At 29.5% G+C, this 27,028-nt stretch overlaps 1 protein-coding gene across 1 annotated transcript; it reads left to right on the forward strand.

Annotated features, from left to right (window-relative positions):
* The first annotated feature begins 4,512 nt into the window (after positions 1–4,512).
* On the forward strand, positions 4,513–26,703 carry LOC123299257. The gene is made up of 5 exons (XM_044881591.1): positions 4,513–4,731; positions 21,014–21,220; positions 24,098–24,507; positions 25,582–26,309; positions 26,568–26,703. Exons 1-5 carry the CDS (start codon positions 4,642–4,644, stop codon positions 26,660–26,662), a joined length of 1,530 nt encoding a protein of 509 aa, XP_044737526.1. The 5' UTR covers positions 4,513–4,641; the 3' UTR covers positions 26,663–26,703.
* The last annotated feature ends 325 nt before the right edge of the window (positions 26,704–27,028 follow it).

Consider the following 27,028-nt stretch of genomic DNA (forward strand, 5'->3'; position numbering starts at 1 on the left):
GTCTCTCTGTCTGTTTTTCTGTCTGCCTGTCTGTGGCATCGTAGCGCCTGAACAGATAAACCGTTTTTTATTTATTTTTTTTGTTTCATTTGAAAGGCAATTTAAGGAGAGAGTGTTCTTAGCTATGTCACAAGTGCGAGTTTAGAGTTCCGTACCCGAAAAAACTAAAAAATTGGCGATGGTCTTCAAAATCGGTTCATTTTGGACAAGGCTTTAAGGAAAAAGGTAATTTAATGGAGGGTGTTCATAGATATGTTTAAAGTGCAAGTTTAGGATTCCGTATCCGAAAAATTCGTCGTTTGCAACACGTCAAAATTTTGTGTAGGCGTGATAGTTCTTAGGTCATGATAATTCTAAGCATTTGCGTTATTGATTGGGTCGCGCTTGTTTAGTACGAAGTGCGGAAAATTTTAATTTTACTAAATGCTTCAAATTGATTAATCTCATTTTGTCCTTTGTCTAGTAAGAAGATGATTGAATAAGAAATGCTAAAATCCATTGCCTGGCACTCAACAAAAAAGCTTTAGCTGTTCGACATTCCAAAAATTGCAATTTACACAGCATAAGACAGCGGACATTTGTAGCTTATCGGGGAAAATTTTTTTTTTCATTTACTTTCGATTTGTCTTCTTATTCGAATAAATGTTTATTTTAATTAAATTTGTGACAATAGTCAACATTGTAAGATGAAACATGTAAATAGATAACATGAATGACCTTGGTACAACTGCGTTGTTGGTACAACTTAAAACAATGCAAATATTGCAAATATTTTTCCCATAGATATAAAAAAGCAAAATACCAAAAATCTATAGAATTCACACTTTCGTAAGCAGCTTAGTGGCGGATATAAGCGGCCACCAAAGGATCAATTTCCCCTTAAACAACCATAATTAGACGTACCCTTAGAGAATACACGCTCTTAACACTTCTTTGCTAGTGTCTCGAATCTCGATGGTTGTAGAAGGCAGGAAAATACAATTATTTATTTTAAAGAACTTGATTTGAAGCTCCGAAAACTCCAAAATACCTCCCTACCTTTTAACATTTTTCTCTTCATATACTTTTTAATTTTGCCCAAAAAATTTCATAAACAAGTGAAATTTACAAAATTTTAAAAATCCCTATAAATGTGGTTTTTTCCTTGTTGCTCTGTCCAAATTGATCTTCTTGAAACATAGCTAAGAACACTCTCCATTAAATTACATTTCAAACAAAACAAAAAATGATCAAAATTGGTTAATCCTTTTAATCGCCACGATGCCACAGACAGACAGACACGCACACATACACACATACCGATCAAACTTATACCACCTTTTTTGGTTCGGGGGGCTTAAAAATTATCTTATTTAGAATCGCAATAGCTCACTCGAAAATTTTCTACTTTTGGGATATATTGCTAAAAATATTTATCTGCCGTTGTCGCATTACACGGAGTATTGATTGGGTGAAAAATGTTATCCCTAAATTTTATACGAAGTTTAGAAACGTACCAAAATTTAAAAATTATTTTACAACAAACTTTTTAAGACCATGACTTTTGATTAAACCTGAAGAGTATGGTTGGTTCCAGGTATGATAGAATCATAGACGATTTGAAAAATTTACATCCGCCTCCTGACTATACAGCTAATACAGCTAAATCTTTAATAAAAAGTTACTGCAACATTTCCACTGCACATCAGTTTTAACAATTCCATTGTGTTTTCTATTAGTAAATAAACATAACACACAATAACCTTGAAGTGGCGCTCCCACACATTATGATATCCTCGTAAAATTACTAGATAATAAAAAATTAAATTTTGTCATTTTACCTATATTATACGTTTTGTAAATTGGAAATAAAAAGATTTTAACACCCTGAGAGAAGCCCAAAATTATGTTGTTGGGCCCTTTTGTCACCATCCTTTACCAGAACTTCTCCTTTCTCCCTTCAGGACTACTAGTTCCTGTATTATACAAAATATTTTGAATCTTTAAATGAAATCAAAGATATACGGGAGATTTAAAAAAAAATTTCCACCATTTTATTTCGAAAACGATATGGAAAGATATGGAACGCAAAAACCCATACCCTTAACTGGGAAGTTAAAATAATAACATAAAAAATAAAACTTTGAACCAAAATTAGTGGGTTTCAAAAAAAATTGCATTCAAATCGGAAAAAAATTTGGGTGTATTATGAAAAAAAAAATTGATTTTTTGATCTTTATGACGTCATCAAAATCTAAAAAATTAAATTTTGCACTATCACATCCAAATTATATCCAATTTTAATATACCAAGTATGGAATTATAGTAATTTTTGGTCATATTTTTAAAATTTGTGGTCAAATTTAACCTACCTCTAAAAGTTTTGAAGATAAAAGGGCCCTAGTACCGATATTTCACATAACGGTGAAAGTAAGCTGAATAATAATATCAAAAATGAAAAGTATAACAAAAAATTCATGGATTTCAAAAAAATTTTTATTCAGATAGTATAAAATTTGGTTGTATTATGAAAAAAATTGATTTTTTGAACTTCATGACGTCATCAAAATCCAAAAAATTGAATTTGTTCTATCACATTCAAATTATATCCTATTTTATTAAACCAAATATGGCTCTATCACATCCAAATTATATCCTATAATAAACCAAAGATGGAATTGGGTCAAAAATCGAAATTTATCTCGAAATATAGATTCCTAGAGTTCTCATTTATTATCTGTGATAATATTTATATTATTATGCCTTGATTTATTTCATATATACATGGTTTCATGAAAACATACATACATTTTAAGCTACCGACAAAATAGAAAACTTGACGGAATCCAAACGCGCAGCTTTCTCATTTAAGTCCCCTTGCTTAGTATGATTGGACTATCTAATCCCAAAAAAATGTACACTGGCTTTATATTTCAGATCCAACAATAATATTGAGTTCTAAAGTTCATTTCTTCTTTAAGTTTAGTAACAATTTTTTTTTATTTTTTTATTGATCAATAATGAAATTTCTGAGAATATATATCTATCTACACAGTTAACAGTAAAATATAATCTTGAAGTGTTTATTAAGAACGGTTTTTGTAATTAATGATTGTACACGGAAAAAGTATAATGTTTTTATAGTGGGAGGATATTCTTCATTTATAAAAAAAAAAGAAAAATTTTTTACAAATAATATGAACTTTCTTCAATAATATTTTTATTGGTATAAGTGCAGCATATTGTAATTACAAAAATAATTTAATTTAAAATAATATTAATAATAATAAAAATTAAATATGGTTGAATTGGAGGTGTATAAATAAATGGTATTGAAAAGAAGAAACAGTAAAAGAATCTTTTTTTTATTATTATTATTATTTGTTCACTTTCTGCTAGAAAGTTATTATTTCCACACCGAAAACAGAAATCAATAATTTCAATTAGTTTGATCATTAATATGGTGCTATCAGGCCCGTGCCCAGGAATTCTCCAAAGCAGGGGTTCAAACTTTTGCGAGGTCATAATGTCATTAAAAACAATCTTTTTTCGAGCCAGAGAACATTCAAGTAGGTCAAAATGTGATATTCCAAAACTCTGTGTTCATCGACCTCTACATCGTGATATATTGAGCGAGGACTAAACCGTTTAGCCGATATTCAGACATTGTCATTGTTCATTCGCCACTGTTATCACAGGTAAAACTGCCAGAACATCTTTATTGCAAATACCGAGTACTTCGATTGAATTTTTGGCACACCGTCCGGCAATGTTTTTTCGCTAAAGTTGAACGTCGTCGACTCAGATATCAAGAGAATCATCCTGCAAAATTGAATACTCCAGTTCAGAAAGTCGAGCAAGAGTTTTCATCAAAATTTTTCATTTTATTGAGAAACCGACAAGCTAAATTTGATTAAATATTGTGATGATTTAAAATTCGATCTATAATCTTAAACTGAATCAGTCTGTATATTCGAGCGTTGAGTCTGTTATAACGCGAGCTTTGGCTTCCGCAATTATATGTCGTATTCATCGCAGATATCGCTCCTGGTTTTGCAAATGTTCCTGAACTCTTTTCCAACGTTTCCTCTTCTTTCAATCAAAATCTGTTTCGCAGCATCAGCCAGTTCGATAGCCTCGCCAAAATCCAGGTTTTCTGTTTAAAGGACTCGACTCAAAAACAAAGACAAAGAATGTACCGAGCTCAAAATATGCATTGGTATCTGACTAGTCAATGGAAAAGCGTTTCATAAATAGGTGCATTTACAGGATTATATTGATAGTTCAAAATTTATGTGGGCAGATACTCAAAGGGGGGGGGTGACACCCCAAAACCACTCCCTTGCGCACGGGAAGTTTATTTTCTTGACCAAGAAATGCAATAATTCATTAGAAGGCTATTGGTCTGGTTTCGAAGGAGATCCATCACCATTTATTTCTATATATCTTCATCACCAACAGTCACTGGTGCAGTTCGTGATTTCATGTTCTCCTTTTTTTTTATTATTAAACAGTGTGTTGTAGAAGGTTTTTAATACATTGCTCACAATCAACCAGTCATACGGTCCGCAAACGTCGGCCGAAACACATACATTTGAATATATATATATATAAAATTTAAATTTGTTGTTGTTTATAAGTATTTGAGAAGAGATATCAACAATGGAGAAAGAACCACAACCGGATTCATTATCAGCGGTTACCGTTAAAGAATATGCTTCATCGGAAGTGTATGGCAGTGAACCACCCCCTGTAAGTGATTATAAATTCATATATTTTTTTAACAATTACATTAATTTTTTTATTATTTTAAAAATAAATCTTTATTTTTCTTTGTTTAAAATGCCTTTCACTTGTAACATAAATTTCAATGCATTGCATATGTAGGTATCAAGGAAAAAAAACAACAAAGTTTCCTCTTTATTTAATTATGACATCAGTTTTTTTTTAAATATTTTTATGGTTTGCTTATTTAAGTAATAAATGTTAATTAAGTTTCCATCAAAGGTAATTGTATATAATTATAGAATTTTATGTCAAAAATGTCTAAATTCAACAATTTATATACTGCAGATATTATAAATTTTTTACGAGCTGAAATTTATAACAATTTTATCCGGTTATCATTTTTTTTTTGTCGGTACTTCAAGAGTACTGTTATAAAATACACAAAAAATTAATATTGAGCAAATGAGATGTCCATTTTTAAATTAAGATTGTTTTTAAAAATGATTTTGAATATTAGAATCGGTAGTATGTGAAAAATTTGCTCGCCGGTTTGTTTAAAGATGCTTAGTTCGATTCTCAGTCTATTATTTCATCGGATACAGTGTGTGGAATTTTCCTCTTTCTATGCTTATATGCTCATCTTAGGCCAAACACGCATATTGATACAGCAATAACATTTTTTGGTAAACCGTTTTCGCTGTATTTTAAATAAAAAGCTTGATTTTTTTAATAGGCAGTTGGACTAAGTCTAAATCAATTCTGAAGATTTTAGGGAGGGTTTCCCGATTATTAAAATAAATAAATAATTCCAAAAGTAGGCATATTTATTAACATTGGCTTTATGGTAAAACGCTAGATGGATAATATATTTTCATAGATTTCTCCAAAACTAGTGGAAATGAAAAAAATACTATTTAAATTAAAGTTAAAACCTTAACAAGTGAAAACAAACAATTGACTGAGTTAGTTGTTGAAATACCATGCATAAATAGTGTTGATTACTCTATCACATTGCACATACATATACAATTTTTATAATACATACTATACAATTTACTCCTAGTTTGCGCTCTCACGGGTAAACAGTGATGTTTACGAAAAAATATTTCAAACAAAAGTTGTTTATTTTTTGATAAGGAACTTTTGTTCTATCTCTAACGGTTTACAAGATGGGTCCAATGGACCCATAAATCAATTGAATATATACCATTAAAAGTTTTTGATAACACATGATGGAAATACACTTGAAATTTTTACGCGAATCCTATTCACACTTGATCGATTTTCTTATAAAAATTCATGTACTCAGTGTCCTGTAACTATAGCATAAGCAAACCACTAAGTGAGGATTAAATTCTAAGAAGAAATATCCTTTTGTAGATCTGGAATATAATGTACAACTCCACAAGTACAACTTCAAAAATTTTAGCTTCCATGAAATTTTCAATTTTACTAAAATTATTTACTAGAGAAATTTTCAAAATTAACGATAATTTACCGAATCTAATCCTGAATCATATTTCGCTAATGGTATATTGGATTCGAAAACTACATGCAAAGAACTTTCTTCTTTTAGTTTTATCGTTAATCTTCTTCGAGAAAGTTCCTTTTGTATAGTCGAAATCTAATGTAGAATTAAAAAAAGTACAATAATGGTCTCGCTATGATCTACGCGATAATCTATGCGACAGTTGGCCCGTTTTATTTTTGTTTATGAAGCCGATCCCTATTCTTAACTCTCTTAAGAAAAAGGCAAGAGAGGTATTCTCCATAGAACGTTTATACGCTATAAAGAATGTTTAATTTCGAAATAAATATCTTTTATATTCTGAAAAAAACGTTTATATTTGAGCATTGACACTCTGATGTCTTGTTTAATCTGGATAACTGGTTTAATCATATTTAGATATACAATTGACTTAGTTAATTGTTGAAATACCTTGTGTAGAGAGTGCTGACAACATAATTGTTTGTTTTTTTACGTCATGTAAGTAAAGAAAGGTATTTACTCTTACACACAAAGTAGTAAGTGTATCTTTCTTTTCACTTCCTCGTTTCAAACAAAAATTGTCTATTTAATAAGGAACACTTTTATTTTAATAAGGAACATTTTTTACATTTAAAATTTTGTTCTATAGCCAAGACTCAATTGACCTTATGTTGCTCATTAACGAACTCGATATCACTTTTTACGTCCTAAGTACGCTTTAAAAATTACAGCTCGATATCTCTTTTCGTTTTTGAACTATCGTCCTTACGATCAGACAGAAATTCAGAAGGGCAAACGGAAAATGATTTCATGAACACCTATACCAAATTTTTGTTCGAAGCATCAATATTTTTAAGCTTTCCAAACTTAGGACTAAACTTAGGTTTTCCTTGATGTGTTTAATATATTCTTGGTATAAAAATGTTCGTTAGCACAGGTTTTGATAGTAGGATATGGTGGAAGCGCAAGGAAAATTAAAAAGCATGCATTTTAATATTGATAATTTTACAAAATATTATTTCCCTGGGCTTCATAATAACACTTTTTTAAATAATTTTTTTAACATAAAATTTAAAAAATTATATATAGATTGCAATTCAAGTTTCATTTTCTTAGACGAAGTTGTTTTTAATTTTTATAAATTTTACTTAAATAAAATCCAGTACAAATTAGGAAAGGTTGTTTGTACTATTATACCGTTAATTAATTTTTATCTTACCTTAATAAAAAAAATTAAAGTGAGTAATAAATTTTCAATTATTGTTATAATTATATTTATGTTTAATGTAGGATTTTACGAGGATTATAGAAAATATGGCCTTGTGCTGTTAACATAAACAATTATATAATAATATGGTGAATTTTAAAACATTCACTTTAAAAATCCTATCCGTTTTTAATTAGAATTAATTATAACGTAACATATAATTATGAATATTAAGATTGGAGCATCATTTCAATAAAGAAGGTTACTTTTGCTTTACTATTATACTATTCCCCGAATTTTCTACTTACAATAGAGAAATTGCATGTTTTTTTATTTAATTTTATTTTTTTCGAAAGTTTTTTCATGTAATTTTCAAATTGAAAATGGTTTCTCTAAACTATAAATTCTGAATGTGTCCAAACTTGCTTTCAATATATTACAACCTAATTTTCCATAGAAACAAGCTGAAAAATGTGAATTTAAATTGTGGATATCATTGTGTCAGTATCGGTGTGAACGCCTTTCTTTTATAGTGGACTAAAAGTAAATTAGAAGTTTTATTTCTTAAAAATCCTAATTATGAAATTACAAAGTAAAGCTCTCTACAATTAATTACACTTAAATAAAAGAACTAACTTATGCTTCCATCATAAATTTACAATAATTGCATACCCCTAAAAAGGCTTGGTATTTTATATCGTGAGGTTTTTTAATTTTGTAAAACGTGTTTTCTCGTTTCTCGTTTTTTTCGTTTCTATTTATGTGAGCGATAGTGTTGGCGAGAAAGCCGAATCTTTTAGCTGCTCGTCAATAAAATCGAATCTACTAACACGTGTATAATTTAGATATTCCAAAGATCCAACTAGTAAATTCATACACCCGGAATTATTCCTTTTTTTGAAAACATCACAAATGAAAAGGTTGTTTACGTGGCCAATTTGTCTCTACCAAACCTTTAATTTATAAAGCTACCAATTCTTGTAATCTGAAGACAGTAGTTTCAATACAGAGTACAAAAACGAATAAATTAAAAAGAAACTGAATTGCTTTTTTTTATCAATTTTTTAAGCCAAAATGATAAATGTCATAATTTTGATGTACAAAAGATAACATGACTGTGTAAAAGATATTAAAATCTTTAAATCTGTTTATAAGATTTCTCTTTTCTTTGTGTGGGAGCTATAAAGATGTTACAAAAATAAATACATTTTATCTGTACAAAATACTAAAGTAAATATAACAATTAACTGAGTCAGTTCTTTAAGTATCCGGCATATACATAGTTTAGTATCAATTCTTGTAACTAGGTATTTACAATTAATATTTTAAAATAGAAGATAATCCTCAAAATACATAATAAATAATCACCCGAAAGTTAGTAGCAGAATAATAATGTGTAAAATGAATTTATTGCATCAATTTCGTGTAAATACTCAAAATCGGAACTAGGTGAAACTTTTTAGCTTCAAGCTATAGGAAGTTATTGCAATGATTTTCGAAATCGAAATTTTCAACATATCTTTAAGTTTCATAATTAGGATAAGGCATTAACACTAATTTGGAGAAAAGGTATGTGTGTGGATGTGTACGTCCGTAGACATTTTATTCGTCGTCGATATCGCACTAACAAAAAATGATATCGACTTCGTTGCGGTGTCAATCGATGCGTATTAAAGACAGTATGACCCGAAACGAATTTCATAACATTCGAGTCGGGCGAGCTGTTTATTTTATTTTTATAACTTTTTATGTTATTATATTGGGAAGTTTTTCGTGTTGTCGTTTCAAGGGTCGTACTAGACTTTATTCACGGCTTGTTCATTTGCTTTTGGAGTCTTGCACTAGGGAATATATATTATTATTTATTTTCATTATAAATCTTAAAATGAAATTAAGTGAGTAAAATTTATTGTAAATTCATTAAGCACGTTGTTTATTTAAATCCTGGCTGAACAGTGACCATTCTCATCTTAAGTTTAATGAATATTTTCACCTCTTTAATGAAACAAAAAATTCTTAGCGCAGGAGTTGCGTTAGTTAAGCGAATTTCCTCAGAAATTGAAAAAAAAAACACATTTTAAAATCGAATATTGAATTTTTAGTTCTCCAAGAATTTTTATTTCGAAAACTAAGCGCTTAGAGAAAAAATCACAAGAGTACTTTTTGGCTTCAAACTGATCAAGAAATACACAAATATTTTTTATTTAAAAAAAATTCAAAATTTTGTATTTTGCACATTATTCGAGCGTTCTCGTCAAATTTCGTGCGATATTTAAAAATATGAAATTTAAATGCATTTTTATATGCATTTACCAATTGAATCAAATTGTGTTGGTGTTTTTTTTTAGTGGTTTATTAGCCCTATAGAAACTAATTGAGACACCTTTCGAAAATATGGGTGTAATACGTCCTATTGTGCATATTATTCTAATATTTATAGATGTCAAGTGAAACTAACATAAGTAAAATAACAACAACAACAAAAAATACTAAAAAACTTTCTCAAAAGTGTTAATAATTAAAATATATAAAATAATATAATAGTAATATTATAATCACGCAAATATAGGTACCCTGTATATATTAAAAGAAAACTTAATTATATTATAATTGCAACAATATTAAAAATATTATCAGATGGTTGAAACAATGTAAATACTGTGATTTCAAATGTCATGTACTTACATAGAAGATTGTTGTACCTAAGATCATAAGTTTACTTTCATACTATAGCGCTTATAGCCATTAGTAAGATTTGGTGGATTTAAGGATGTATGAGCATGACAACAATGTTTGATTTAAAGGCTCAAAATTTGTTTGTAGGTAGTCTTTTACTCAAAGAATATGTGGTTAAAATTTCAGCTTAGGTATCCGTGCAAATTTTTAAGAAAAAAGTCATTAAAAATCGATATAAAATACATTGGCTGTTATGGAGGAATCTCAAAAAACGACAAATTTTGGAAGGTTTTGATAATTTTCATTTGGAATGAATGAAAACAAATTTAAAAAAAACTTTTTAATAGAAAGTAAACATATTAGCAATGAATTAGAAAAGAAAAAAACTAAGTATCACCGTCCATAAAAGGGATGTAAGAGCAGGGTAGATTAAGGGTTGAAATTATTTTTATCTTATTTTCAACTTTGATAATGAATTTTGTTATAACTTCATGAATGTAGACGAAAAATAAGAATAAAATTTTTCAGTTTTCAAAATTAAGCCAGATATCGAAAAATTTTATTCTTACTTTTCGTCTTATATCGTCAAGTAATAATATAAATTTATCATCAAAATTGAAAATATCTATTTTTAAATTTGTGCCCCCACTACCATGCTCATACATCCTTAAGTGTAGATACTTCTAGATGACCCGGTTAACTTTGTTTCACCTACAATTTATTTAATTCTAAATAGTCCGCTGTTAGCCCGCCTGCTAAGTACGTTAAGCCCATCCGCAAACCCTCCCCTGTTTAGTCCGCTCGCTAAATACAAATTTTACACCATCTCTTGGACTGGCTTTCGGCCGTCGGCCTGGCTGGAGCCTTCGGCAGGAGCTCTCTGCGCTCTAATATAGCTCTAATAAATACCTATTAATAATTAATAATACCTCAATACTATTCAAATAGTATGTTCACAATTCAAGATAAATATGGTAGAAGCGCAAATAAATACATAAGTACATAAGAAGGTATTATAAAGCATTATCTAAATGCGTTTCCACCATTTATTGCATTCAATATTTTTTCTTAAATTTTCTTGTGTTCCACTCAACTTTCTTAATTTTTTCTTTCATACAAACCTTTTCCTGGCAATAATTAGCACAACAAAAAAGAATTAGCAAAAGTGTTCCGTCCGTTCGCTCGTGATTCGATGATCAGAATAAATAGGGATTCATTTTTTGTATATATAGATTTAATTGTATTTATTACTAGCTGTGAACTACCCGCTTTGCTGGGCAACATCCCCACTTGCACCCCTCCCTCCACATTTCCTTGCGTGAGATAACAGTTTTGTAATGTACACGTCATGCTCTTTTATTTGATACCCCACTTAGGTATATTTGTAAATATTCGATACTTCCTTCCCACTTTCTCGCTACACCTTTCTACCCTCCGAAGGTTAAAAGTAGATAAAAACAATAGATCTTTGAAGCTGGTTGTATATCGTGTCAATATTTGAGCTTAATCGATGCACAACTTTTTTAGTTTTTGAAGCATATCCCTTTCAACCCCTATTTCAACCCCTTACTCTACTATAATATGGATGTATTATACATAAAAACCTTCTTCTTGAATCACTCTATCTATTAAAAAAAACCGCATCAAAATCCGTTGCGTAGTTTCAAAGATTTAAGCATACAAAGGGACATAGGGACATAGGGACAGAGAAAGCGACTTTGTTTTATACTATGTATTGATGCGTAAAAAACAATAACATTTTTTTCCGTCGAAAAATTATATCTTATGCCTAGATTTTTTATTAAATAGGAATTCTTTTTTATAAGGTGAAATTAGAGCTGGATCTATTCTGAACTCAACGAATACCACCATATTAATACCATTCTGACAACACACTGTTTTATTTGCTATCTCGTAATTTAGCGATATCTTTCAAGAAACTAAAGAAAAACTCAAAGTATAAATATATTCATTACCGTCATGGTACAACACTGTACCTAACAATATTTTAACTCTCTAGTCTCTACCATCATCGCGATCGCTAGGCTAGGCTAGGCTAGGTTTGTACAATAACCTATCAACAACAGAACAGGAAGACATATTTTGTATTATACCAAACTATGTAATTTTTATATATCTAGGTAGGAAATTAAAACATTCTAACATATTTTTACAAAATTTCTTTTTTTAAAACAATAGGTAGTTTATTTCCTACACACACATATAGGTATAAATAAGTCATGTTTGTAAAACTTCATTAATAATTTTTTTCATTTTACAAGCACATAATTCATGTTTTGTTTGTTGATCAATTCATATATTGAATATATTATAATATCAGACATATTTTTGAATTTTTTTTTAAGGTATTGTTCTTACAAACGTATGGTCAAAATATAATTGTAAATTTAATAAGAAAACAAAATTTCTTACACAATTGCTACATGGTATTATTGGTCCGAGCAGCCGTCCGAAGTGACAAAATTGTGGGGCGGCAAATCCTTAAAATATGATATACAGTAATCTGTTCGGCTTGCAAAAAACTGTTTCAAACAAAAAATGTTTGCATATTTATAAAAAACAACTTTCTAACTTTAAGCGTTGATTTTTTAGTCAATAAGTGCTTTTAAAAATGTTATCATTTACATAAAAAACTTTTGTCAATATTCCTCAAGTTTTAAGCTTTATAATCATAACAAAATTAAGAAGTGTGCATAAAAATGAAAAATGTTTTTTGGATACCATTATTTTAAATATAGCTCAAATGTTATTATTATCCTCTACCGCTTCGACAAGCTAATTGACAAACTTATTCTTTGCTCTAGAAAAAACACTACTAAGTGTCTTCGTTCTTTTTTAAGCACTGTTATCAATAGTCAAAGCGAAAATGATATTTTTGACTTTAAGCCGTTGTATCACCTATCGTGATTTTTAGCCCTAGAAAAAGAGTAGAAACCTTGTGGGAAATTTTAAGAACTACAATTATAATAAGAAGTTCGGGAAAATCGGTTCAGTTTGGGGAAAGCTACAAGAAAAAATCCTAATTTATCGGGGGTGTTTTTAAATTTTGTAAAGGATTTCGCAGTATTAGATAGGAAAATGGCCTTCTGTGAAACTTTTTCAAACTGCCCCCAAAATGTTCTTCAAATCGTTCTGACCAAATCTCTCAAGGCCACAAAACTTTTTAACCAATAGTTTTTGAGCTACGGGTGATTAAAGCTACACATACATTATAGTTATATAACCCGTAGCTCGAAAACTACTCATTAAAAAATTTTGTGGTCGTGGAAGCTTTCGATCACAATGATCCAAAGAACATTTTAGGATGGGTTAAAAAAAATCCAGAAAACCAATTTTTCTATCTAATATTGCGGGATCCTTTTATTTGTTCCCATATATTTGTCATCACTTGTTCATTTGATTTGACACTTTTTTATTTTTATATACATATGATTGCATATATTTATTATTTATATTTAAAATGATTATATCAATTATCGACTTATAAAACAATGTTTACCTAATTAGTAATTACAAAACAATAAATATTATATAACATTTGATTAAATTTCATAAAATAAGTTGCTGGCTGTGGTAAACTAGATTTTGTATATAAAATCTATAAATACCAATCATAACAATTACAGAAGACCTCATTTTATTATAATTTCTAAATAATAATCATAATAATAAATATCTAAGTACTATGCATGAATAATTGTTATTAAATATAAAATATAAAGTCAAACATATTTAATTACAATGAAATAAATATTTTATAAAATTAATATTATTAAAAATAATTTGATATTCAATCATTATGGCCCGGGAGATGCACAGGAAATAGCTACGTCGATATTTTAATATCTGTCAATGATATCGATCTATCCGCCGTTTAACACCAAGGCTTGATCTCGTCACAACAATCAAGAGGGAGATATTAACCCCCAAAATTTAAATGACTTCAGCGAGGCTTTTACGGCATGACTGTAAACCAAAAAAACATGAACAGGCAGATTTAATAGACCTATTTTATACTAGATTTAGTCGACCTATTTTCATAGAATTCATGATTTTTGGCAAAATTGGGGCGCATATCACCCCTTTAATTGAGAGTAAATAAGCAAAAGTAAGTAGGCGAAGTGGCAGATAGATCCATCGTTATCTAGCGGCTCTTGTTTCGCGATGCATTCATGGTGAAAATGCTTCCCCGGAAATATTTTAATTTTGAAAGTTTATATCTCTCCTCGGATTAGTGTTACCTGATGGAGTCTAAGTGCTAAAGGTTGATAGGATTTTATTGTTTTCGTTCAAAATTTCGTCTTATTAACCACATTGTAAAAGAGGTGTGTTGATAAGAGCCATTTTCCGCCCATCACACACTCGGAAAAAAAGATTTTGATTTTCAATTTTTATTGAATGTATTCTTAAAGATATGTATTTTTTTATTATATGAGATTTATCCCGTAAATAAAATAGTAAATTTTAGAAATTATTGCCAAGAAAGATTGGATTTAGCCCTTTTTTGTATATGTTTGTTGTTTTTTTATCTTTTAATTACATTTCTTTTACGAAACGTACACTGAACCAAAATAAAAAATACGCATATACCAGCTTATAATGAGAATAGAATCACTGAGAGTCAACGTTAAGATGGTTCATGAAACGCTTCGTAATAAAAAATTGTTCAAAGATCAAACAACAACAAAAATGTAAAAAAAAGGAATAAATACTCTATCCCTTGGCAATAATTTCGAAAACTTACTATATTATTTATGAGATAAATCTCATATAATAAAAAATACACATCTTTAAGAATACAAATGCATTTAATAAAAGTTGAAAATCAAAGCTTTTTTTTTCTTTGAGTTTGTGATGGGCGGAAAATGACTCTTATCAACCCACCTCTTTTAAAAGCCAGATTGAAGTTTTTGAGGGAAATAGTTAATAAACTATTCGATTTAGTAAATTTTTTTAGCTACGGATATGAAAAACAATCTTCTTTAAACAATTTTGTATTTGAATTAAAAACGGTTAATTTTAGTAAACGAATTTTTTGCTAATGATAAATGTTCGTGATGCCATTGTTGCCACAACACTCTCAAATTTAATATAATTGTTTATAGTCGTCGTGTATTAATGTTGAAAACATTAAATCATTGTTCAAGGCTAACAACAAGCTAGCTAAGCTTAGCTAAGCAATCAGCTGAATAAAATTTATAACTAAAAACAAAACACATTATTTTATGCAAAAAAATAAGAGAATAAAAAAATTATAATTATAAATTCCAACAAAATTATAATTATATAAATTCTATTATATTTTTATTCTATTTATAACAATGAAGCTAGGTATAATAACAATTATAATATACCTATGTAGTTTTAATTCAAATAATGATTGCAAATACACACACAAACAAGTCGTAGGTGGTGGAGATAGCCTTTGAGAGCTACACCAATAACTCTTATTTAGTCAATTATTGTGTTCATTGTTCAATTAAAATGGAATTTATATTCTCCTTCGGGATATTCAAAATTTAAGTGATTATATCCAGGAGAGCGCAAAAAACGTTTTCTTGTGAAGACCATTTATTCTACATAAATATGAAGAACGAATAAATATAGGCATTTTTTTAAATTTTAAGATTCCTTTGTCCGACTTCAAAAATTTGATATAGTACTACTCCTGTAAGCAATCTCCTTGAGGTCCTTAAAAAAAAGTGCCTGGCGGTGAGCACCATATCTCTGGCTTAGATTGTTTAAAATGAAAAAAATCTAGAAAATTTCTTTAGTCGATAGATAAATAAAGGTAATAATTGAAAGGAAAGTCAAAATTTTGATTTTTGACGCATTTCCTCTGACGATTAAAAAAAATGGTTGTTATGAAAAGGTTATTAGTTTTTTTTATGAAGATGAACTTTCTAATTTAAAGTATTATTCTATCTCTTACCGTTTAGTATCTAAATTGGCTATTAAAAAAACCCAAACAACTAGGTCCAATCTGATTTCAGAACATGATATCCTCCATCAAACTCAGCAACTTTTGAATATCCTCCATCAAACAAACATGAACATGATATCCTCCATCAAACTAAACATCTTCGAATCCCCGTGAGTCAAAAAAATACATTACCTAAATAAAATATCATAATTTATAACCTACTTCATTCATAAAATCCACTCTGGGTTTTATTTTCACAATGTAATTCTTTTTCAAATATTCAGGAAACATGTAGATATTAAAATATTCAGTTCAATGGAAATTGTTTATTTCCATTTTCGGGGTGAAGACAATAATTTTGTATCAGAAAATTAATATAAAATGCAGACTAAATGTATACGGTTATCTGCCTTCTTCGTAGGTAATCTTAAAAGTACAGGTATAAGTAAGTATACATGTAGTAATAATAAATCTCCTTTCACTAATTTCTGTATTTCTGCTTTTTTCGAATAAATATTTATTTTATAGTTATTACAATTATTATGATTTTATTTAAAATAAAACAATATTAGAAAATTAATTGAATACTGTGAATTTTCACACTGTGATTGTAAATAATTAAATATAATTTTAAAGAAAGTATATAGATTTTGTATCGATTATTTAATAATTTATTTAAATGATATACATAATAACAAAGTCATGCAAAATTAATTCTTGAATTTGTTTTAATATATATAGAAATTTAATGTTCAAAAAATGTACGTCTAAAAAAGCCTTACTTACCTATATTATTCCGAACTTCTTTGGAATTTCTCAGTTTATATTAATAAGAAAAACGAGAGATATCGTGGGCACCCGGTTCCATTAAAAGAGTCAACTTTTGGTTCGTTTTAAAAATGCATGTGAGACATATGCGCAACAAATATTTTCAAATAACTTTAGTAGTCAACCCTTTTATTTTGAGAGTACAACTTCCGATTAAGCATGGAATAGTATTTAATTTACAGTAGGCCCATTTTGATTATTCAATTTTCATTATATTTTTAATTGTTTGAGTCTATTTCACTTTAATTGCGTCTTTCTGAACCTTAACTGCTTTAATGGTAGTTAAATATCAAAGTTTTCAATATTTTCAATAATCAGGTTTCCAATATTTCCCATCGTTCAGATCTTTCAGGAATTAGTGTATAAATACAAATTTGTTTCTTTACATTATTTTCTTAAAGGTACATCTTTAAAGAATTGAATTTAAACGTATTCATATCTTTTATCCTCAGCCTTAAAGTAAAGTATTTCGAGGTCAGGTTAAATTATTGCGGTTTTATATATTTTTTCTTTTATTATTATTATTCAAATGAAATGTAAAAATTGTTTGAAATGAAAAATTATGTTAGCTTTGTTTATGAATTTACATAAATTTCAAAATACGTATGAGCAGATATGATGTTATTAAGTTATAAGTTGAAACTCGTTGAAAAAAATCGAACACTATAAAATTTCAAAGAGATCGTAGATATTGTTTAACATGAGACGACTGTACTGCTCTAATTTTTTTTTTTACAAGTAAAATTCTTTTTTCAGCAAACAAGTTTTTAATCCATTATCAAATATTAGTTTTAAAAAATTTTAACTTACTAGGTCTTCAAGTAATTGGCAAGCTAAAGAGAGCATCGGACACACATGATAATTGCTTTAAAAGATTATAGTAAGATAATTTTCTAAATGTATTCTCATGACAATCGACTTAATTTTGTATGATTTAGAAATAACAGTATTGTATTGTTTAGAGCCAGCCTATTATCAAAATTTTAAAATCTCAATTTATGAAGGTATTATAATATAAATCTAGACTAAGATTAATTTTAAGATAAATCTAAGCCACTAAATTAGAATATATAGATACTAGTCAATACTCAATACATAGTCTGGGTCAATGTTGGTTCAAGTCTCGGAGAAAATAATTCTGGATTAGGCCTAACTTACGAATCAAGTTTACCCCAATCTTGAATTAACATCGAATGATCACTTCATACTAAACTTAGGTGTCGGATCTTAGTTCAAGCCTAAGTATATGGACTTTATCATAACTTAAGTATCTTTAGGTTTCTTAGTGCAAGAAATCCGACGAAACCCGGGTGTAATTTAAAAAAAGGTTTCCGTTTTATGATACCATATTTTTTCCGTTTTATGATAAATTTAATTGGAAAATTAAATTTTCAACTTAACGAGATGGGGTTTTAAAATTTACAAAGTGCTTTGAAAACCAAAATTTTTTTTAAAAAATAGACCCGAGTTATGGCCCCTTTCGTGATTGTGACCTAGGATTTGTAGTTATGAAAGACAAAAAAATAGCAAATTTCTCGTTAAACATCAAGCGTCAATGGATTGATGATCAACTTAATTTTTATGTGGACTTTTTTAATCTTATAACACAAGGTCAACAAGTTAAAATTAAATTCCTAAACAGAATTATTTTGAGCTGTATAGACGAATCATTTTAGCATTTCAAAGAGAAATTTTTTGTATCTCAATCTATGGAGCCAATTTTTTTTATGTTCAGGAAGAGTAATTCCAGAATAATTCCAAGAGGGGAAGTATATCCACATTGATCAGCGATCCTAAAAATCCCCGAGTATACTTTTTTGGTCCATTTTGTTGAATATTTACAAAATATTGCTATTTTGGAACTACGGGGCTCATTGCCCCAGGAGGGGGGAGTATATCGAAATTCTGACTTTGGAATAGTGATCAGTGATCCTGAAAATCTCCGTGTATACGTTCCTGATACATTTTGTTGAATGTTTTCAAAGTTTTCAAAATTTTCAAAAATGGCCTAAGAAATGGATTCTAATAATTGGCCTATTTGACCCAAAGCAATGACCAATCTTTCTAGCAGCAACAAGTTAGATGTAGATTTTGATATATGGGCCTTCCTGAACATTTAAAAAAATTGGCTCCCATAGGTCGAGGTACAAAAAAATTCTTTATTTTACACTTTTTTCGTCTAAAATAATTCGTCTAGTATAGTATATCTGGTAGAGCGTTTTATAGACCTTTTAGATATATATTTTTAACTAACATTAATTATACCATGTATATGAAATATATCAATGTATACTAAGTTTAGTCCCAAGTTTGTAACGCTTAAAAATATGGACGCTACGAACAAAATTTTTATATAGGTGTCTATATCCATACATGGTATTTCAACAATTAACTCAATCAATTGTTTGTTTTCACTTATTTTTTTTTAAATTATAATTACTTTTTGTGTGTTTTAAGTTTGAATTATTTTATATGTTAATTATTGTATTACTATTTATAATTGTTTATTGTAAATAATTATTAGTATTAAACAATTAATTTCGAACATTTATGTATTATTATTTATTTATTTTTTGTATTGTTATGGAATTACAATGTTAGTTTGTTGGCTTTCTATTGTTTTTAAAGGTATATTTTCTCTGTCCATGACCTGAAATTATTGTTTGTAATTTCATTATAGTGATTCTATAAAGCCACGGCCAGGCACGACCGCGAATAACACACAACGAAAATATATAAGTATCAAACTGGTATAAAACATCGCAGATCGCATACTGTTTGGTACTAGTCTATTTTGGTTCTTGTTTTTTGTCCGCCTTCGTGTCTGGTCGCAACTTTAGAAACACACCATTCGTTGTATCATGTTGGTTAAAAAATACACAGGTACAGTTTGTATGAATAGATGTATATTTCACATGATTAGATCTTTAAAGGCAGTACCAGCTTGGGAGGGGGAGGGTGACCGGGGCCAGCTTGATTAAAAAATTACTACATTTTTTACTCGAAACATTTTTCCGCAAACTCTAGGTACAGTTTAGGCAAAAACGGACTCACAAGTTATACACCCCAAATTGTTTTTTCCTATCAAAATTATTATTTCGTATAATTGTTTATGCGAAATCTAGGCACTTTCCAAAAAAAATTTCCAATAAATTCCATCAAAGTGGTTTAATATATGGTATGGTATGAGTATGGTATATGGTATGAGTGTAAAGTGCGGTAAATATTATTTTTGTTAGGATTGGCTAAATAGCTAGATCAGGCCCTGTTGCAACACTATCTCAAAGACAATCAGGCAACACCTATCGAAATATTAAACATTATCAAAAAGCATAATCTTCAAGAATTATCCCAACATCTGGATATCGCAACGTATTCTGTTAACAAGATTAACTATAAATGTATCTCTGATTCTGAGAAATGTCACATCGCAAATTACCGAAAGATTTTTCGTCTTAGGATTTCTTGACTTTCTTTGAATTTCATATCAACGACTTTTAAGACACTCAGACAGCAAAATCATAATTAGATACAAGAAGAATTGAAAAATAGTTAAGTCTTCTAGTATCACTGTTGAGTAAAAGCCTATATCTTATGACTTCCTTGTTTGCATCAGCACAACCAGTAATAATAGCAAGCATTGTAATAATAAATTATGTCCCTGCAAGTCTTCATCTCTGTAGGCTTGAACACTATAATTCATATCTAAAGGCATGGCCACTACACAAGGATACTCAACTCCATGTAACCAAATACCTGCCAAAAAAAGGTAGCAGTAGTGTTTCTTTTACACCGTGACACGAGATTCAAATCAATTTAGAAGAATTGAATCAGATATTAAATTAATTTTTTATTTATAAAAAATAAATCTAACAAAATGGCAAATATAATACTTTAGATAATTAATTTACTCCTATTTATTATATTATACATTCATTTTGGTGCAAAAGGAACACCAGCGACAGTATAATTTCTGCCATTTCGTTGACAAACTTTGTCAATTCTCTCATTTATGTTGAGTATATCCTTGTGTAGTGTCCATGTCTGAAGGGTAGATGTACTATTGATGTACACGAACCTCATTTTATAATAACATATTATTTTGATCATTAAATTTACTTTTATTTTGAAAATATATTAAAGTATAATTTTTTTCTTACAGGCATACCATCGTCAACAACCAGCTACAGCTGTCCAAGTAGCACGAATTGCAGCTATTACAATAGTTGTAGTCACATTTACAATGGGAATATTTATGCTTGCAAGCTCCTATGTACAAGCTAATGCTACATGCGCACATTTGCAACAAGAATTAATGCTTCTTCAAGAAGCAGCTGAAAGATTTCAACCACCAGAAGCTTTAGTGCAGGTAAAATTCAAATAATACTATCCATACTTAATCTTCTATAATCTCCTATCGATTTCCGATTGTTGAAGCTTTGACTTGTTCGGATCCAGCCATCAAAGATTTAGAAACTAGTAAAAGAAGCTGAATTTAGTATTCTATTAGCATAAACTTGGGCAAAAACAAAACGTAAAATTTTGGATCATATCGATACACGATTAGATCAATTTTGTATCGATTTAATTGTTACTTGAGATGAATCAAAATATTAAAATATGGATAAAGAAGGAATTGAGAATATTCCAGTTACTATAGAACTAATATTATCTATCAGCTATAACTTACCATTCTTGGTATAAAGATAAATGTTGAAAAAGAAAATAATTTAAATACTTAAAGGGAAAGAAAATAATGAATTAAAAAGACCCAAGAAAATAGTAGATGGATTAGAAGCCAAAAATTAAAAAAAGATAGTCAGCCTTTAGCCTGGGTGGAGATATTTTTTGCGCTCGCATATAGCTCTAATAAATACTTATTCGCATACCTGAATAATAATAAATAATATCTCAATACTATTCAAATATCTATGTTCACAATTCTACATAAATATGGCGGAAGCGCAAATAAATACATTTGAATAGTAAGATTTAATGTAATACATTATCTATATGCGTTTCCACCATTTATTTCATGGGTTTTAATTTTTTAATGTGGAATCCTCAAAAACATTTTGTAGTGGACCGAATTGTGAATCGCATCCACTTGGACACGCATAAAATTTCATCAAAATCGGTCCATCCGTTGGAGGAAGTTCAATTGCAAAAACCGATGACGCGAGTTCCATGATTTTTGTTGATCCAAAAAATGATCAACGTGCGAAAAGAAGTTTTCACTTCAATAATCTACATTTACTGAATCTATACTGTACGTTAAAAAGTATATATCATGTTTAATAATTGTCTGGAACAATTCATTTAAATCTTTAGAAAACGTGGAAATGTCAAGGAATTTTGTGGGCATATTTAGGCGGTAATCAACCTGTAAAGGCTAAAAAAGCGATTGTATGGCCTGTATCGCTTTAATAAATACGAGATGTAAATACTTTCCACAAGCTTATACCAGTTATCCTCTTCGCTTCTGATTTATTTGAAATTTTTAGAACTCATGATAAAAAATGTCCCGGGTTTCACGATTTGTTCCGGGTCTCACGATTTTTAAATACAGCACTGCTATGGTCTCATAAAAGTTTTAATGAATCATTTAACATTTATCAATATCCATAAAACACGATTGCTAAATCATCATCATAACCATCTTCACAACTCGTGTTCAGTTTGTAAAAAAAAATTTTACTTTTCCTTGATTTAGGTTACCATTACTGCTGCAATAATACAACATTCTTTTTTTTTATCGTGGCATTTATACTTCATAAAAATGAAGAAAAAAAAACACAGCACAGTAGTGAACAGTGTTAGCAACCAACGACTGACTATCTATTACAACCATTTTTGTGAAATTTGCTTTCTAATAATATATAAAAAAGAACAATTTTTTCATGATGATCTTTACCTATGTAGGTACTACTGACTGACTAACTATGGCTGATACGTTATGAAGCAATATTATTTATGTGTTATATTATTATTTTATTTGTATAAATGAGTTAGTAAAGTTGATTGACCTTATTAAGTGAAAGCGAATAAACAACATGTTAATATTTTTTAAGTTTCATTATTACCTATTTTTTATAATTTTAATTTATTTTTTCTACCGCAAATGAAACTAAATAATTATTATATTTAATGTAATACTTACTGAACTTATTAATATATCTATGTAATTTATATCATAATCAAGAACGTTGAACAATCAAAAATGGGAAAAACTTCCACCAAACTCTTTTTCCTTGGCCAAATTCTTTGGATGTTTGATTGCAGTTACTTTTTTCTATGGCAGCCATCATTGTTCGGGCTATTCGACAAGCCTTAGAATTATGTAATACTAGCTGTGAACTGCACGCTTCGCTGGAAAACTTCAATTTTAAATTCATAGATTATTGTGCCTATAACCTTCACTTCATATGTCGTCACTTATCCTTCTTTTGTTCACAAGTTCGTCGATTTTATTATTTTTGAGCGGAGCCCTAATTTTTTTTTTTGTAAACAGCATATGTTACTCGTTGATAATAAAGCTTTTTATACGTGAAATAATTTTTCAAATCGGTTAGGTACCTAGTACTTACACCTATATCTTGAAGGCTGTGGTCTAGTTCATACCCCCCGATAAAAAATTTCACAAAAGTTTTAAACGTATGAACTGACTTTCATGTAACTTACAGTTTTTTAATGTACACATAATACCCTTTTATTTGATATCAGAAATGCGTCGGGACTCCAACCATACCCGCTTGCGTCGGGGTTATAGTTTTATAAAGCACACGCCATGCTCTTTTATTTGCCACTCCACTTGGTTATAATTGAAAATGTTCAATTGTTCATTCCCAACTTTTCACCACGCGAACATTAAAAATAGATAAAAACAATCTTCAAAGCTGGTTGTATATCGTGTCAAAATTTCTTCTTTCAACCTCTTACAATCCTTTTTTCGCATTTAAAAGAAGCCAATACCGTTTCTCAGGCTCTAGACTATCTCTGTACCAAATTTCATTTAAATCAGTTCAATAGTTTAGGTGTGATTTCGTAACATACATACATACAGACAGACAGACAGAATTACTCCAATCCAATCCAAATATTTCTCAAAACGTTACTTAAAACTATACCAAAAAAAATTTGTCCTTTTCTTAAAAAGGTTAATTTTTAACCCTTCCCTAGTTGATCCATAATTATCTCTGGTGTGATAACAGTTTTATAAATACAGGAAAAAAATTTTAATTTATAGGATGAACAAACTGCTGAAGAATCGAAAGTGAATTACAAACAATCAAAAGAATTAAAAGAAGAAACAAAAACAACAACTTCAAAAGCATCTGATGAAAATGAATCCGATGATAATTCTTTAAATTATGATGAAGATGATGAATCGGATGAAGTTAGTAATAGTCATACACCAATTCATTTTAAATTACCATTACAATTAGATTTTGATGATTTGGCTGGTGCTTTAATTGAGAAAAATCAAAAATCAAGAATGAATTGTATTGTTGAAAAGAAGCGTGCTGATGAAGTCATTGATCATAAACCAAAAACACTTCAGTTACCATTTGGATTGAATTTAACGACTGACCCACGCTATGAACATGTTACTGGAGAAAAAATGGCCATTTACTGTGAAAGCGGAAACGAACAAAGGTAAACAATTTGAAAATTTAAAGAACATTGATCACTTTTACTATTTTAGCAATTGATCACTTTTACTAGTTTTAGAAAAGGTTTGATTCTGCCATAAGATTATGTTATAAATATAATACATAATTGGTAATGCCAGTGTTTCGGAAAATATAAAATGTTTTCTTGACTTGATAATAAAAAAAACTCCGTTTCATCCTAAGAGGCTGGAATTGAGCCGCGTAGTTTATAGACTCTCCCTAATTTATTATTGCAATGTACATACCACCTATCGTTCTAATGCGACTGACCTTAATCTTTCTCTGGCTCAAAAAAAAATGGTTTCTCTGGAAACTAAAAAGTGTGAAAAAAGAGTAAATAAAAATAACGAAAATTTTACCTCCGTTTTCTATGATAATCATACAAAGGCGCAATTTTTTATAGTTTTCCCTGGTGGAAATAGTTTCTAAAGATTTTCTGTAAAAGTCTGAGGAACTCTTAACAAGCCTGGATAACTCTGAATTAATATCATTCCAAAAACGCTGAGAAATTCACAGTTTCTAAGACTTATTAAGACTTATTCTTTCTTCTTATTTGGACAAATATTTTTTCCACTGGGATTAATTTATTATAAAATACAGAAGATAGATACAGCCTAGTGTTCTGATATGAATGGGCAAAGTGGCTGGGAAACTGTACCCATATACATCTGGAGTCGTGCCTGGAAAGCTACAAAACCTTCGCGAGTATAATCGATTACTTCAATCTCACCAATTCAACGACAGTTTAATCAATTAATTGTCTAATTATTTATAATTGGAAAACTGTCGGTGTCTGAATTTGACCTCATGGCCTCCCGGTTTCAAGAAGTCAAACCCAAGTCAAAGAGATTGAACGCCTAAGCATAACTCAATCGGCGCACTGGGGGAAAGAGCGAGCATTCGTCATATTCCAAACAGCGAACAACTGAACTACACAATTTCTCAATTTAGCTTTATATTAAGACTTATCCACTTTATCCACAAAATAGAATAGGTATACAAATAGAAGTTAGTTAGGTATACAAATTTTTTTAATTAATCCTCTTAATTATTTCAGCCATACTCCCCCGCAACAACAAAACGATGAAGTTTTAATGCACATTCAACCTATCATTATTCCTTTGAATGCCGATGCCATCCAACAACAACAAATGCCACCACACCAAGTTCCACGATTCCCATTCAATATGAAACCAGTAGCCCCACCTCAACAACAAACTCCACCACACCGAATGGCACCAATGATTCCACCACATATTATTGCTCAACATGTTGCACAAATTCAACAACGAGTTGCAGCAGAACAAGCAGCACATGCTCAACAACAACAACACCAACAACCTAGTCAACAAAGTCAAATGTTCCATCATCCACAAATGCCAATGCATCAACCAGAAGGTCATCCACAAATGCAAATGGTTCCACAAGTAGCACGTTTTATTCCACAACCAGGAATGAGAGTTCCTATGTCTGAAGCAGTATTTACTCATTCTCAACGTTTACCAATCCCTGAAGAAGTACTCACGCAAATTAATCGTTTACCACATGAAGATGTCATTGCAATTCAAGTGTCTGAAGAAAGTGATGATCAAAATCAAGAACAAGATCGAAGAGAATCAGCAGAAAATAGAGTTGCTTCAGAAGAACAACGTCAAAATGTCCCACAAATGAGCGCACGACAAGCTTTTGCACGAAATTTACCTGTACAAATTCCTGTTCAAATGATGCCCCAAGAAATGCCACAAGCAGCACCATCACAAATTAATGAACAACACCGACCTCACTGTAAGTGTATATTTATTATTTAACTCTTTTTTTTTTGCATACTATATAATTTATATCTACAGTATGTCGTAAAAGTTTAATTTTATAACTAGTATGCTATAGAATGTAAAAGCTGGACAAATTGATAATTTAATAGTGTTATGTATTCAAATTTTAATAAATTTGTAATCAATTTGTAAATTATTTAGGAATTTAGCAATAAGAATTATCAAATATAATTTTTGTATCCCAAATTAATACTTATTTATTTATTTACAGTTTTGCAACCACGTTCAATTCGTAGTGTAGACAATCCACTCATCCATCACCGTGAAAAAAGAGTAAAACGTTGCTCATGTGATTGCGCTTGTTAAAAAGAAGAAACTACTATTAAAAACCACTTCAAAAAAAATTTGAAATATTAATAGTTGAAGACACATTTTCAACAAAATTATAAAACCATTTAAAATTAATTTCTTCATATTTATCAACGTATCCAATAAATCAAAAATAACACTTGGGGGGATCTTTGGTTATTATAAAAAAAAAAAAGTTTTTATATCAGCTTTGTAGAGATCCAGATCAATATGGTTGTATAATTAATAAAATATTATCACACAAAAAATCTTGTATGTATATTTTTTAAAGACATAGGTAGTGAAAATTGTAATAATATTTTTTTTTTTGGTTTAGCTTTGTTTTTTTTTTTAAATTTTGGAATGTAAATAGAAAATTGATTT

The sequence above is a fragment of the Chrysoperla carnea genome, chromosome 4, assembly GCF_905475395.1.
Source record: "Chrysoperla carnea chromosome 4, inChrCarn1.1, whole genome shotgun sequence".
NCBI lineage: Eukaryota > Metazoa > Arthropoda > Insecta > Neuroptera > Chrysopidae > Chrysoperla > Chrysoperla carnea.